The sequence below is a fragment of the Myxine glutinosa genome, chromosome 9 (assembly GCF_964187855.1).
Source record: "Myxine glutinosa chromosome 9, kmMyxGlut1.1, whole genome shotgun sequence".
NCBI lineage: Eukaryota > Metazoa > Chordata > Myxini > Myxiniformes > Myxinidae > Myxine > Myxine glutinosa.
This window is the reverse complement of record NC_136269.1, coordinates 110,238,834-110,256,010: the sequence shown is the minus strand read 5'-3', so window position 1 is coordinate 110,256,010 and position 17,177 is coordinate 110,238,834. Positions and strand designations below refer to the sequence as shown.

Sequence of the window (17,177 nt, the reverse complement as noted above, 5' to 3'; positions counted from 1 at the left end):
GAGACAGAGGTGCGGTGGAGGATTCAGGTGGGTGTAAATGTATTGGATGAGGGTGGAGGGAGTAATGGCACCAATCTGCAGTAATCTTACTATAATTCACCAAATGTCCGTCCGTCCGTCTGTTCCCAGGTACCGCAAAAACGGCTGAACCGATCGCAACGAAATTTTGGGTGGGTAATCCTGGGACCCCCTGGAGTAAAATAGGCTGTATTGTTTTTCCAATTTTTCCAATTTTCCAGTTTTTCCAAACATGATGGAATAATATTTACCAATATGAACAGTGATGTGGCTTTTATTGAAATTCTACAAATACTATTTAGATTTTGATGATTTGCGTGTGATATGATTTAACAGATGTTTATATAAATCGTTTAAAATAAAAAAAGCCTTCAATTTCTGATATTTTGCCTTTTTCATTTGGGCCTCCCAATTGAAGGCCCGCCCGTAATGCAGAATTACAGATAGAAAGGGATCAAAGAGATTTAAAGGGAAAGTTCTGGTTTATTGTGCAATTCTGGCCTACCTTTACAGTCTGCAGTCTGCACTGGCAGAGAGACAACAACAGAGGCTGCAGGTCTGCGAGCACAACTGGGTCAGGAAGATCATAGGAGTGAAGAAGGTGGATAGAAAGAGACTGGATGAACTGAGGGAGGAGATTGGGTAGCAAATACGTTTTATGGGGAGATTGCTAAGAAGTCAACTGAAGTGGGCTGGTCACATGGGAAGATGTGGAAAGAGAAAATGCCAAAGAGGGTGGATAGGTTGAAGGAGCAAGGTAGGAGGAAAAGAGGTGGACAACGGTTGAGATGGGAACATTTTGTGAGGAGGGATATCAATATGATGTGGGTGGTTGAAGAGTGGAGAGTTCGCTGATGCAGGGCAGAAAATTGGTACCCTTGGACCTGAAACTTTATCAAGAGAAGATAAAGAGAAGAATGAATAAAATGAAGGTTATGGATAGTGGTAAAGAATGGAGAAGGGAAAATAAGCAGCCAATGGCCTTGTTCAATATGTGGAAAATGTCATTCATTTGAATATAGATGGTGTTGTAGATGGTTTCACAAGTGGTGCAGTCTCATTACATTTTTCAACCAAAGCCGGGATTTTTTATATGTAAATGATGAGGATCTTTCTTTTTTCTTTTTTTTGTATACAAGATCGAGGCTCGTGAAAGAGCTAACAATAATCACACAAAAAGTCAAACCGACACACAAAACACAAAATAAGGGGAGCGGTAGACAAGATGGGGAGAGAGGGGGAAGGACACAAACACAACATTTGAGAGCAGGGACATCGAAAGAACTGTGGGAAGGAGAGGGCTTGGGGGGAGGTGGGAGAGGTATAAAACATAAACAAGGAAGTATGGGGTGAAAAGACTGGGAAAAACTGAGAGAACGAGAGTAGCAGGACCACAATCGACCGCTGAGAGAAAACAAAGCCTCCAGGTAGGAAGCTTAAAGAACAACAGCAAGGCCGCAATATATCGCGGCACGAAATGCTCAACCACTCTAGACAGGTATGAAAGATTAACACCGATAATCTTCCAAGGGACGCACTATAGGTACACACACGTAAGATAAATACAGTTTCGGCAAAAATACAATTGTGAACAATTACTTAACTTCGAGCGTGCGTGAAGATCGGGACAGCTTCGTAAAACCGTGACTTCCCCCGCAAGATCTCGCGAGATCTCCAAAATGGATCAACCATTTGAAGAGAAAATGAAGAACAAACAGAAATGTTCCTGAGATGAGAATTCAATTTAGAAAAGGTCAAATGTTTCCGTCATCTTGGAGACATGATAGAGGCATCAGGAGGAGAAGAATTAGCTGTTACACCAAAAATAAAGTCAGCCTAGAATAAGTAGAGACAATTTGGTGGTATCAGGAAGTCCATAAACATTCAACTATCTTAAAGAGTTGGAGTTTATAAGCCTGTTTGAGATTGGTATTGATGTGTGGAAGCGACACATGGGTGCTGCGGATCATCGAAGAAATAAAAATAATGGAACGTACAGAGATGAGAATGATATGATGGATAAATGGATTATCTTGAGGGAAAGAATACCGAGCTCAGAGATCAGGAAGAGATTAAAATCTTAAATATTGAATAAGAACTTAGGAAGAATAAGAACTCGTGTCCAATGGAGGTCAGAAGGTGAAGCTGTGAAGAAAGCAACAAAGCTCATGGTGGAAGAAAGAAATCCGAGAGGACGTCCTGAAAAGACATGAATTGAAAAGGTGAAGAAAGATATCAAATATTTGGGTTTGCAGGAAAGTGACGCAATGGATGGGTTAGTATCTTTCCTCACACCATTCATAAAAAAAGTAGTCACAACCAATTTCTTTAGTCTCGCACATGGGCAAGGCTCGGGTCTGAAGTTACAACCCCCGAGTGGCTTTCAGCATGGGACCGAAACTCAAGTCACGTGTTCTCATAACCTTCTCTCGGGGGAGAAATGGAGGCTGTAATCACGTGACTGCGGCTGGCAGATAGTGAGACCAATAAGTGATAATTTTATTATTACCTTTCGACGGCACTATAAAGTATCCTGCAAGGACTACAGGAAATCGTGCGGAAAAAAGCACTTTCCAAATGGCAATATAATAAGTGATTAAAAATATTGAAGCAAAATCTACTTGTTCTTGTGTAACCTGTGGCATTTGAGAAGTTTATTGACATTGTGCTCATAAAATATTATCTAAAAATTGTTCACCACCATCTCTTGTCTTCCCCCATCCAAAACCTTGATCTTTTCTACCCCCGTTAATTCACCCCAGATCCACTTTTTTGAAATTCTGACATCTTTCCTGGAAGCCCTAGCAGTGTCCATGTGTTTTATACTTCTCTCACCCCCCACCCTCCTTCCCATGCCTCCTCCCCCCAAGCCCTCTCCCTCCCACAGACCTCCCGATGTCCCTGCTCTCAAATGTTGAACTTGTGTGCTTCCCCCTCTCTTCCCATATTGCCTCCCGCTCCCTTTATCTTATGTTTTCTGTGTCGGTTTGTCTTTTTGTGATTCATGTTAGCTCTTACATGAGCCTCGATCTTGCATACAAATATATATATATATATATATAAAGTGCGCAAAATTTTGAAAATGTGGCTAAGCTTTAATTTCAGTTAAATTCCGGTATATTCTGTAAAGCCCTGTTGTTCAGTGTCGTGCACAGTAACGCAAGCATATTTAAAGGAAGCGCGTGCGTGTGTGTGTGTGTGTGTGTGTGTGTGTGTGTTATGGCAGCATACTCCCAATCTATGGATAACCACGTTGGAACAACACCTGGTTTCTTGGGCAGCCCGGATTACAAGAGCCCCATGTCACCGTCGTCACCTGCACGCTACTCGCCCATATCTATGTCAAAACACCCGCTCATGGATGATGATTATAGCAGGTAACATTTTTCTTTAACCCTTGTCGGAATCTTTTCATCATTCCTATTATTTTTAAAATTTACCTAGTTTGGCTTTTCGTTTTTCCTGAGCTTGTGAACCTTCACCGGAAGTAGTTCAGTTGTTATCGCTTGTTTGCCATTGAGCTATCATGTCTTATTAGTCCCCTACCGGTGTACACCGGAGGGGACTATAGGTTTGCACTCCGTCCCTCTGTCAGTCTGTCAGTCCGTCACGCAAAGAACAGCTTTCCGGACTTTTTTTGTAAACGCTTAATGCTAATGATTTCAAACTTGGAACATAGTTTCCTCATGATAAGTTACAGATCAAGTTCGAACGTCACGACGTTTCGATCATTTTTGACAAAGTTATGGCACTTTGAACTTTGGTAAATTTTAGTCCCCTACCGGTGTACACCGGAGGGGACTATAGGTTTGCACACCATCCCTTCGTCTGTCAGTCTGTCAGTCCGTCACACAAAGAACAGTTTTCCGGACTTTTTTTCTAAACTCTTAATGCTAATGATTTCTAACTTGGAACATAGTTTCCTCATGATAAGTTACAGATCAAGTTCGAACTTCATGACGTTTCGATCATTTTTGACAAAGTTATGGCACTTTAAACTTTGGTAATTTCCCCAACCGTTTCCCGGACTATAATTTGGAGTGCGGTAAGTCAAAGCTGTTAATATTCCTTGTTTTAACTCCAATTTACATTCTGTTTCCACTTTTAGTGAGAAGTAGGGGTCTGTACAACCATTCATGAACTTTATTTGGTGCAAATCGGATAATTTTTAGCCGAGTTACCTCAGACCGTGAGTTGGTAATTATATAATTCACACAGTTCAACACGTGCAGGCTGCTTCACGGACACGTGCAGACACGTTCAACACGTGCAGAACACCTTGCGGGCTTATTTTAACTCTGATTTACATTCCTTTTACCCTTTTAGTGAGAAGTAGGGGTCTGTGCAACCATCCATGAACTTTATTTGGTGCAAATCGGATACTTTTTAGCCGAGTTACCTCAGACCGTGAGTTGGTAATTATATAATTCACACAGTTCAACACGTGCAGGCTGCTTCACGGAGCGACCTTGCGGGCTTATTTTAACTCCGATTTACATTCTTTTTCCCCTTTTAGTGAGAAGTAGGGGTCTGTGCAACCATTCATGAACTTTATTTGGTGCAAATCGGATACTTTTTAGCCGAGTTACCTCAGACCGTGAGTTGTTAATTATATAATTCACACAGTGCAATACGTGCAGGCTGCCCCCAACAGTTTTCCGGATGACAGACTGCCGGTAGGGGACATGTATTGCAGCGCAATACTCAGAATGCTTGTTTCATCTGGTTCTCGGTTCAGTTCTCCACGGGTTTGAACCCGTCTTCTCATTTGCGGTGCCAGTGGGGTCGCCGCTTCTCGGAGCACGTTTTCCACATTGCGGGATGTAACACCGGCCATCTTGTCTACAGGGTGGCTACAAAGTCGTTTTGCAGTGAAGTTACTGAACATCTGCATGTTGCCTTCCAACGTTTTGGTTTGATTCATGAATGGGGAAATGCCCCAAGAGTGCTCTGCAAACAGCCTCACGTGTATCCAAGTCCCCATCGCTGAGGTCATTGATGCGTCCAGGCTTAAAAACCTTCAGCTCAACATCCTTTTTCATTATTCTCCTCAATGTTGAATAGGGAATGCCTAATTCTGAAGAATGTTTTCACATTGATTGCTGTAGTGACCTTGAACAGGATTCTTCAACAATGCTTCCAGAAAGCTTTGTCTCAAGAGCATTCCTCATTGAGAAGTCCGTAAATCTTCACGTGAGGGAGCAGGCTTCCTCAACCTTTGCGAAAATCACGCCCTCATAGTCTTATATCTTCATAACCTGATCTCTCTCACGATCAGGAAACCCACACCTCAATAAATCTTTCTTCGATCTTAAATCCACTGGTATCTGTCATATTGAAGCCCTACTTGCAAAATAGAACAAAAGAATGGGTTAGAGAAAATTGTTCTTCAAGCAAAGGGAGTTTGTGCCCTCTCTGTGCAATACATTTGGGAATTTTGTATATCCCATTATTGTTTGCCATTTCATTATTTCCATTACCTGCTCTTAATCGGCATCATCTGCAATTGGAATGGAGTTTCCGAATGGAGACATCACTCAGCAATTAGTGATGGACCATCTACCTTTTTGTATTTCTAACTACCATGTGAAATGCTTCAATTATACCCTGTTTTCTCTTGTTTCATTCTTTAACATGCTCATCAGTTTGATTTATCTGTTTCTCATAACTTGCTCATTTTGTTCTTATTTCCTTTTGTTTAATTAATTTATACTATTGACCTTATTGAACCTTGGCTGGTTTGTTTCATTCACATTTTTCTCCCAGATTTGTATTACGGTGGAATGTCCTTTTTGACCTCTCTCTTTTAACAACTAGATGGTATTCATAGCATACTTACCCTGCGCAGCCAACTTGTTGCGAGACAACTCTTCTGTTTTTGAACATTGTTTTTCTTTGATCCAATATGGCTGCCAGACCACGTGGGCGATGACATCATCAATTTATATTCTCTAATATAATTGTTGCATAGATCACGATCAATACATTTCAAACTGATCAGACTTTGGCAATTTTGCGTTCATAAGTGTTGTCCCTGTCGAATTATGACGTCATGATTTTGACACCAATGACGTCATCATTAACACCTATTCCCCATATGGAGTTATTTACACTAAGCCATGTTTAAATTTTTTCCATGCATCGGTTTTGGAGATATAGGGGTGCAACATTTTTCGGTTTTTCCAAGATGGCGCCTGTCCCACATGACCTATGACGTCATGATTATCATTAAAACATTCTAAAGGAGGAGGCACTCCTATGGTGAAAATTTCGTGTCCATCAGACCAACAGTTGCTGAATTTTTTTTTTAATAATGATCGGATATATGTGTTGTATTTGTCGAATTATGACGTCATAACGAAGGCACCGATGACATCATCATTAACATATCTTATTCCCCTTGGGGAGTAGTTGAAAATGAGCCAGGTCTCAATTTTTTCCATGGAGTGGTTTCAGAGATGGAGGTGCAAAGTTTTTCCAAGATGGCGCCTTACCACGTGACCTATGACGTCATAATAATCTTTAAAATATGCCACAGGAGGAGGCCCTCCTATGGTGAACATTTCAAGTCAATCGGACCAACGGTTGCCGAGAAAATGATTTTTTTTAAATGCAGACACGTACGGCACACGTGTGTAACTGAATGCTTAACCCCGCCCTTTCGCTTCGCGAGCGCAGGGTAAATATCCAAGTTTTCATACACCCAGTTTATTATTTCTCCATTAGCCAGGTTTCCCATGGGAATTCCTTTTCATAATTTTTTAACAGTCATCTTTGTACTCGAATTATACATTAATTTCCTCATGAAGGCGATTGTACATATATCACTTGCAAGACGAGCACAGAGGAGAAACTGGACAAATCAAGATAATTTATGGGATATCAAGCTGGGATCCCAGCATTGTAAAGGAGGTGATCCGATGGGAATGTCAAACAGGCCAATCACTTGATCATTTAGCTGGAATAGCACAGAAATAAAAATAGGAACGTGGGTCCAGAAGCTCACACTCAAACCCCCCTAGACCTTGATATTTTATGCCGAAAACAAACTTTGGTACATCACAGGTCATGAAGGTTGTGGTCAAGTTTCATTGAAATGTGTGGTGTTTCGGAGAAGAGAGCAAATACCTATTTTGGGGGGGGGGGGGGGGGGGTCAAAAACCCCTCACAGACCCCCTTAATGAGCGCAGATTTTAATGTGGTCAATACACCTTCGTTGGGCATCAGGTATGAAGCTTGTGGCTAAGTTTCATCAAAATCGTGTTTTTGGTTTAAGTGATAATGATGGAAGTGTTTACAGACTCACTCACTCACTGACGCACGGATCCTGTTCATTCGCATGAGCTCATTGGACTAAAGTCCAGGTGAGCTGAAAATAAACCTGATAATACTCTCTACGCTATAAAAATGAACACATGTGCATGGGGGTGGGGGAGGGGTTCCATAGGTAGATTGTGTTTCGACTCTAGCATGCTCCATATGTTTGAGTAGGTTAGATTTACCCTGATATTAGATTTGTCAGAGGTAAGTCATATTGTAAAAATGAGAAGTGAGTGTAAACCCCAAAGCAGTAATGAGTAAGGTTGTGTTGTGCAAAACCTGCTGCAACAGTCAAAGGACTGCAGAGGAGGACATGGTCACAAAAAGGCGGAAATCGCGTTTTAAAAGCAATTTATGTGACTCAATGGACGCTTACAAAGTTCCACAAGCAGGTGTGGCAGTTCTGCTTCATTACTTGCAAAAATCGAAGATTTCTTAAGTATATTGGTTGGTCTTGTGCGTTATTCTGTCTGTCTGTCTCAGTCGCTTGCACGTCACTATTTTCAACCGATCTTCACGAAACGTCACCAAATGGTAGAGTTGGTCGTAAGCAAGAAGCCTATTGTTTTTTGGGTCAAAAGGTCATTAGGTCAACATAGGCCAAAGGTCACCAACTTTGTCAAAGTTCTAAAATCCTCAATTTTCATCCGATTGACTTGAAATTTGAAGAGGATTTGCATATGTGGTCACTGAATTCAACCTCCAATTATATTTTCGGCCAACATAGGCCAAAAGGTCAACATTGGCCGAATTTCTATAATCCTCAATTTTTATCTGATTGACTTGATATTTTAAGAGGATTTGCATACCAGGTCACTGAATTGAACCACCAATTATTTTTGATTTGAAGTCATCATAGGCCAACAACTTATTTTAGGGATTTCGCAAGTATCGTGCTGTGCATGACATATTTCTTGTCTTCTTTGTTCATATGCAGCACAAGGCGGCAGGGCAGCATCATTAACTGTGGGTGTGGCTGTTGTGTTGATGCGATGCCCTCTGCTGGTTTGGGCAGAATTTTGGAATTTGGCCATGTTGCCAGCGATAGTTCACCTACTCTTCGTGAAGGACACCATGGGAACTTTAACGTCTATCAACAAATGCTTGCAGAAGGGACACCCAGTTTAACGTCCATTCAAGGGATGGCACACATATTGATGAATCACCTTGCCTGTGAAACACCAAGATGACAGTTTATAGGTGGGTCAGGATTTAAACTCAAGCTGTCGCTTGGAGGCCAGTGTGCGTACTTCTGGAGTACGGCATTATACTATACAGGTATTTATTTAAAAAATATAGACCATCCTGTCAGCTGCAGTTCTGCTGTAGGCTCATAAAGGACCATTGGGTAGGCAGCCTTGTATACTGTGGGGAAGGGAGAGGTGGGGTCCCAGACATTGGTGGTCCAAACGCTGTGGTGCAGTGCTGCCACATTATGTGGAGTGGCCAATGGGGCTTCTCTCCACTTTTGTGGCCGAAACAGAAGGACCGCGCCAGGGATCAGTTAGCATGTGACCTCCTCATCTTCCTATTCTATCCTGCCAAGCACTTTGTCCTGCTCCATGCAAGCCTGCATGACCATAATCGTCCTGTAGGACCAGAGAGCAGCTGCTGCCACATGTCCTCACCTAATATTTCCCCCTTAGTTGCGAGAGTCCGGTATTTGGCACCATAGTTGAGGTTGGGCTTTATTTATTTGTCTTGTACATAAGTTGGGGTGTTTGCATTTTACCTTCCCCATTTGTATGTTGTCGTGCACCACACGCTGAGTATTGTTGGCTCAAGATCCCCGTGTCGGAATTATTTGTAGAGTGAACCTTTTTAACTATGAAATGTTTTCCCACCTTTCACCTCCTGCATATTCCACTGCCAGTTTTGGCTTGGATTGGAGCGATCCTTGGGATTTTGTAAATGGTAAAAAAACAATGATTTGAACACTATATCTATACTCAGAGGCAAAAGTTATTGTGACATGGAATTTTTTCATTGGTAATCTTGTGAATGAATTTTTGGATTTGAACCAGAGAAAGAGTGTGTTAAAATGGTCGAAGAAACGCAACCAAGCAGTTGTTGTTCGAATTGCATGAAATTTGCAAGAAGCATGACATATTCGAGAAAAATGGCCAGCAATGTTCACTTTAAAAGGCCAGACAACCAGACGCTTATCATTTCCACTCAATGCAGTCTTAAGAAGTGCAGAAGTCAGAAAAACACCTCTATTCATCGTTTTGGAATAAGTTCGACATGCCACACCTCGGGGAAAATGACAGATGGAGAGCTATAGGTATGCTTCAGTCTGGTACCTCGCAGCGTGATGTTGCTCGTCGATTCAACGTCCATAGAAACACCATTTGGCACAGCTTCACCGAGCTGACGGTAGGACACGTGTCTACAGGTGCACAGGTGAACGTTACATCAGGCCATGTGTTCTGGAAGGGGATCGTTTTGGAGGTGGGGGCGTTATGATCTGGGGTGGGATAACAGCTGCAGCAAGAACGCCAATGATTCTGATTGAGGGGAACTTGAATGCTGTGAGGTACCGAGACGAGATTTTGCAAATGGCCGCTTTACCGTTTTTGCAACAGAACGGCCCTAGAGTGACGTTTCAACACGATAATGCCAGACCACACGTTGCTCGAGTTGTACAGCAGTATCTTAATCAGAACAATGTTAATGTGTTACCCTGGCCTGCAAGATCCCCTGATTTGTCACCCATTGAACACGTCTGGGATGAAATGGAGCGACGTTTATGACGTCATCCGAATCCTCCAAAAACGCTGCAGGAACTCCACCAAATCCTTCCTCGGATATGGAATGATCTTCCCAAGGACTTTCATCGACGTTTAGTGGCCTCAATGAGGCGAAGGTGCCAGGCCTGCATCAATGCACAAGGTGGATACACTCGCTACTGACTGTGTGAACTTGCTTGTGAACCCCCTCTTGTGTTGTGGCTCATTTGCATATGCCAGGTGCACTGTTCTTATGGACTGTTGATCGTTACCATACCTTGAAACATTTGTCTTTCCATGTAATAACATTTCATTCGCGGCAGTAAAAGTTTAACACTGATTCTGTTTGTTGTTTGTGTGTCACAATAACTTTTGCCTTTGAGTATAATATCATTTTGGCATCTGTGGAGGTCTCACACCATCCGGCTCAGACCATCTGTGTTAACGGGCTCGTCTGATGCGACAATATAGAATTGATAATGTAATTGCTAAAGGACTGTTGCGGCGTTCATTTCAAGTGTCTTTTGTGGCACGAGGGATGTGCAGAACATCAGATTGCAAGTTTCCATGTTACGTAATTGTCTCATACCAGTCATTCAGCACATGCAACTCATGCACCGTTAGGTTTTTATAGGCGGCACGAGGCATTCTGAGATAATTTTAAAGTCTTTCTGAGACAGCAGTGAGTGTATCATCCAAAAACACACTGATTAAATTATTTAACAATCCATTACAATGCCATGTCTGTCAGAAAATGAAAGGAATCTTTGGGCACATTCAAGTGCGGTCCATGGTCATCGACCTTATTCAACATCCAAGACTTGCACCGCGACACATCCATTCACACTTAGTGGTAAGATAATCATGTCTAATGGACACAGAGACAACGGGCAAGTGTTGTGTTCAGTGACAAATCCAGGTTTCTCCTTGAAAAACATGATGGCCGTGTATGTGTGCACAGAAGATGCAATGAGCGATATGGCCGCAGTCTGCATCCAGGAAGGCACTGATTTTGGATGTGGAATTGTCATGATGTGGAGTGGCATTGTTGAAACCTTTTGCACCAACCTAATCCATATCCATGGCAATCTGACAGCAGATCCATATATTAATGAGATATTATGGCAACGTGTGTTGCCTACTGTTCAACAACACGGTCCAGGAATCCTCCCTGTGCATGATAATGCTCCTCCTGCCCCCAACAACTTGCAACAGAACCAATGTTCTGTGAAAGGCTCATTAGGTACAGGTGGTGGTTTAGCTCCAGTGGCTGTGAGCGGCCGACCACCTAGTGGTGATTACATTTTGTTCCATCGTTTATGTTAAAACCCATGTTTCACTACTCTATGTATGACATTTCTGTTATTACACATAAATTGTAAACCTTATTTTTCTGACACAAATAGAGTTTGATTTTCATGACCTTTTAAAATTCTGTGAATGCGGCCCATCCTTCTGTGGTAAATTGGGTTTTTTTATTTCATTTTAAAAAATTCTTCATTTTTTTTTTTACATTTTGGTTCAACATTATTTTTGACTTCATCATACTCATTTTCAGTCCGATCGTCTGACTCCAAATGTATCTCTTCCTTCATAATTTTCAGTTCTTAAGCATAATATGAAACGAAATTAAGTCATCTGAACATTTTAGTGGTTTCGTCTTTCTCCATCAGCATTCATGCCTCTATTTCCCCAATTTAGCCTGTTGGAGCACCCCTACACATGCAGTGTATAATTTCAGGGAGATTCTTTGTGGTCTGGCCTTGTCCGATATGTCTCTCGATCTTTGGTGCAGTTTCAAGGTCGCTTTTCCAGCGTTGTATTCCGATATGTCGAGATATCTAGAGTTGATGCTTAAGCGATATAGAGCTTACATAACCACATTTGTTGTTCTCACATACTGAAGGCTTTTTCAGAATTTTTTTCACACACTGAAGGATTATTCGACCGAGGCCGAGCAAATCGAGGTCTAATTCTCTATGGGCGTGTGTGTGCTCATGTTGAAAGTTTTGTCAATCGATCAAGCGGTTGCAGAGAAAATGAATTTAAAAGCGAGTAAAGGTGAAAAAGTGAGATCCTCTGTCGTCGTTACACATGTTCATGGAAGTTTGTGGACGCCTACGACTAGTTTAATTTGTGTGATTTTGATTCTCCCAGAAACCAGTGATTCTCGTCCCAGATCCATTGTTGAGTATTAAAACGGTACATCTAAAGTCTTGTCATTGTTTTCCTCTATCTTGGGCAAATTATTTCATTGAGATGAGCTTTTTTGTTAGCAGTCCCCATGGAAGGTGCAATTGCTGTGAAGTGGATACAGCATAGGCATGATGGGCCTAATGGCTTTCTCCTTTGTTAGAATTTGTCCTTATTTTCTCTTAATAGGAAGAGGTAATTAGAAACAGATAAAAGTAACAATAGAGCTTTCCATAGGACATTGTCATGTATGTAATGGTCACATGGAATGACACTAGTCCTGGACGGTATTGCTTTTTCCTTTGGTGGTTTCATCGGCAGAACAACAAAAATTGATGAATATTAAACTTTTGAAAATAATTCCAAAGAAAAAGAAAAAGCACAGCACAAATGTAAGCATGTTCAAACCATAAAACCTTGACTAGCAACAATGGAAGGAGCCAAAAGTGTATATATATATATATATATATATATATTTTTGTATACAAGATTGACGCTCGTGTAAGAGCTAACATTAAACACAAAAAACATAAACGCACACATAAAACATATAATAAAGGGAGCAGGAGACAAAATGGGGAGAGAGTGGGAAGCATATAAGCACAACAACAGTAGAGAACGGGGACATCGGGAGATCTGTGGAAGGGAGAGGGTTGGGGAGGGGGGTGGGGGAGGGTAAACGATATATAACGATGTGATATTTTTGAAGTCCAAACAGGGCATAGCTCTGTGAAAAATTGGTGAAACTCCCTGAAACTCGAACTTGTTCTGTAACTTGTATTAAATCCTTGCACCAAGTTTCAGTTGAATATGTTAAAGGGTATGGGGAAAAAGTCTGAAAAATCACAGGTCGGACGGACGGACGGACAGAAAGACGGAGAGCAAACATATAGTCCCCTCCGTTGAAACCGCTAGGGGACTAATACAATCAGAAGGAATATGCCAGCAAGGATAAGTGAAGTTAACGGAAATGTGTGAAAGAAGAATGGCCAGCAAATAATGGCCTTTATGGCCTTAAATAATGGCAAATAATGGCCTTCACAACAATCACATGGAAGGGTAAATTCAAATGGCAGAAGATGAAACAAAAATGAATTGTCATACATGTCAACCTTTTTTGAGTTACAACTGTAAGACCTCCAATGACAAACTTTTCATTCGAAAAAAATAATAATTAATCTTTAAACATGAAAGACCAGCAGTCAACATGTCCCAGAGCATGTACATCGAAATTGTCATATAATGATCTTCATATATTATAGCTATCACATCACATCATCACATTGCAGTGGAATGAATAAATTAAGCACTCACAATGCTGACGCACAGTTCACACACGCGCTCAATACTTGTGCAAAAGAAACAAAAATATACCTGTCAAAGCAGGATTGATAAAACGTTGGAATACAATTGTTAGGGATTACAATCTGGTGAAACTAGCGAGACCCAACAAACTCATGAGAATGTGTCCACCCCTTCCTGTCATCCCTCCCCCCCCCCCTTCCACTCCATTGTGAGTCCTCCAAAAATGAACAAAAAAAAAGATTTAAAAGGCCAACTGAGACTTATTATCATCAATGTGATGAAAGTTATCCTCTCAAGATTAATACGCGAGCGTTCATCTTATTTTACACCGGGAGAGGGCAGCACAAGATCGGCGCAAATAAGATAATCGTTGCACAGTACTTTCCACTTGTACATGGGCCCAGTGAGTAAATGGTTATGCATAAGAGGTATGTGTGGAAACCTGGTGTTGACTTAACGGTTAGGGTGGCTGAATGGTTAGGGATCATTGGGTCTTAGTTTGAATCTCGGTCGGCTGTTGAATTAACACTGGGTGGAGATGACAGCCTGTCATGTCATCCTTCTGAGATTGGTGAAATGAGTACCAGAGTGTACAGGTAATATTGGCACTGCATCAGCAGTACATCCGTGCCCTCAGCCAATGATGCTACCTGCAGTCCTGTGCTAAATACAAAAGAAGAGGTATGTGTGGGAGAAGCACACAAGTAGTTTGTGCATGGCCTTCTGTTTGGTTTATTTGCTTCTGTTTTTCTGGAAATATACCAGCTCATGTACCATATGAAACAATGCCAGTTTGTGTGTTTGTATGGATGTCTGTCCCCCATTCATAAGGGTAGGTTTTAAAGGCCAATACTTTAACACAAATGTGTGTTCACTACAGTTTATTTTTGAGGATAAAACAAACTCGGAAAACATTTTCCTTAAGAGTACAGTACTTACAGTATGTCTATTCTATTGGAATTGCAGACGGTGGCTTGAAAACCAATCCTCAAGGGCGGTGTACAGAAGTGTTTTTTATTTTAAACTAGCAGAAGAACCCGGCATTGCCGGGCGGGGGACGGGGAGGGGGAAGGGGAGGGGGTAGGGTGGAGGGGGAAGGGAGGGGGAAGGGGAAGGGGAGGATGGAGGGGGGGTGGGGAGGACGGAGAGGGGGGGAGGGGAGGGAGAGGGGGGAGTGGAGAGGGAGGGGGGAGGGGGAGGGGTGGGGGAAGAGGGGCGAGGGGAGGGGGGAGGTGGGGGAAGGGGAGGATGAGGGGAGGGAGAGGAAGAGGGGGGAGGGGAAAGGGGGGTGGAGGGGAGGGGCGGGGGAGGAGGAGGAGGGGAGGGGGGAGGTGGGGGAAGGGGAGGAGGAGAGAGCGGGGGGAGGGGAGAGGAGGGGGAGGGGAGGGGGATGGGGAGGGGGTCGGGAGGGGAGGGGGAGGTGGGGGAAGGGGAGGGGGGAGGGGGAGGGTAAGTGGGGGGGGGAAGGGGAGAGGGTAGGGGGAAGGGATGGGGTAGGGTGGAGGGGGAATGGAGGGGGAAGGGGAGGATGGTCTGGCGGCGGGGATGGAACATCACGTGATCGCTCTGAGCGAATCAGCGCGCTGCTCTGCCACCGGCTCAGATTCCGTGTATAATATTCCTCGCTGAAATGCGCTGAGGTAAAAATATGGTAAAAAAATATTATGAAATAATTTTTTTTAGGTAGGCCATGTTCTTCCCAGGCTCAATGGCCATGTCTATGCCAAATATCAAGCACGTGAGCCTCTCCATTTAGGAGTCTATCGGTAACATTACACACACACACACACACACACACACACACACACACACACACACACACACACACACACACACACACACACACACACACACACACACACACACTGTGTTTTATATATATATATATATATATATAAGATAACAACAAATACAAGGTGCAGGAAGGTGAACTTCGCTGCACGTGATGTGCAATGTGCACAGAGTAAAACGAGTGTTCATTTACGTCTGTAGGATGTCTAATAAATAAAGAAGATATAAGCACATCTGACATTAGGCCGAGGCTTCAGACTTTGGCACGCTCATGAGGCTGCACCATCGAATAAACTGTTCTAACCCACCATTTTGATGGGCTTTTTACTCGTGTAAAAATTGGACATTATTTTGGGTAGAATTTTTACAATAATGTTTAAACCACCTAGATACATCATTGATTGATAAAAAATGATTTTGCCAGTTTTTCTATGAATATCTATGGTGCCATCTTGGATTTCAAAATGGCCACCGTTTTTGCTTCCATTGGCAACCATATTTCAAAATCTAAATGTTACAAATGTTATTCGACGTAATCGTGTTACAAATCAAATTAAGGAACTTTTCATAAGCTTTCAAAATATATTGTTGCGGATCCCGTGTCTGGCGACGTACGAAGAGGAGGGGGGGGGGGGTTAGGCCCAGTTTCCCCACAGACACCAGGTCCACGGGCCGTCGACCACGATAAAGCTCGCGCCCACCGGGTTGCGGAGCAACTCCAATCGTCAATCCCCCAACCACGGGCCGAAGTGTTATCGACCGTGATCCGAATACCTTCAAGACACGTGACCGGGAAGACCGGGTATTGAACCCCTCGCGATCCCACACCTAGTTCACGGGCCGCCACGGGCCGTCGACCACGATAAAGCTCGCGCCCACCGGGTTGCGGAGCAACTCCAATCGTCAATCCCCCAACCACGGGCCGAAGTGTTATCGACCGTGATCCGAATACCTTCGAGACACGTGACCGGGAAGACCGGGTATTGAACCCCTCGTGATCCCACACCTAGTTCAGTCAGGCGCGTCGTCGAGCGAATCACGTGGTGTGGGTTGCGGTTTTACACTGCGTGATCTGCGGACCTAATTGATTTTGACTTGGTTGTTACGCGATTTCTCTTTATTTTGCACATCAGCCAAATTTTTTTTAACAAAAACAAAAGTTAAATTACGACTGGGATTACGGACAGTAAAATTACAGTTCAGGACTTCGTATAACCCCCGCGAGCATTCAGGAAAACACGTACATGTTGAGGCATGCTGTTCACGAGATTTGCCAAGGTTTGGACAGGAATCGCTTGCCATGCAGTGACAATAGCCTGCTGCAATTCACGCACAGAGGTCGGCTGCTGGTCCAAGTGGTCGATTTGACGCGTTAATTCTGCCCACAAGTTCTCTATCGGATTCATATCCGGGGACATGGCAGGCCACTCCATATGCTCTCCACCACGGTCAGCAAGAAAGTGTTGGATCATGCAAGCACGATGAGGCCATGCATTGTCATCTTGGAAGACAAAGTTTCCTCGAAAGGCTGCATGAGCAAATGGAAGCAATGTTTCTTCCAGAATGGCCCTGTACTTGAACTGGTTCAGGTTTCCATTCAGAACAATCAGGTCAGTTTTGCCCCATGCATGAAAAGCAGCCCAAACGGTCACCCCACCACCTCCAGCTTGGACTCTTGGCACTATACAATCTTTGTTGTAGGCTTCGTGCACTTGTCTGCGCACTCGGACGCGGCCATCTTGACGATAGATCAGAAATCTAGACTCGTCACTGAAGATCACGTGATTCCAGTGTCCTGGCTGCCATTGACGGTGCTCTCTG

General features: G+C 43.1%; 1 protein-coding gene across 3 annotated transcripts in view; it reads left to right on the top strand.

Moving 5' to 3' along the window:
* The window catches only part of DLG2 (discs large MAGUK scaffold protein 2), a 467,276-nt gene that overhangs the window by 119,419 nt on the left and 330,680 nt on the right, over positions 1-17,177 (top strand). For all 3 annotated transcript variants that reach the window (XR_013624585.1, XM_078784648.1, XM_078784647.1), the window contains exon 10: positions 3,245-3,395. Coding sequence is in view for 2 of the 3 variants with exons in the window: in XM_078784648.1 (XP_078640774.1) it covers positions 3,245-3,395 (151 nt within the window). In the remaining variant the exon portion in view is untranslated. The remainder of the gene's footprint in view (positions 1-3,244; positions 3,396-17,177) is intronic.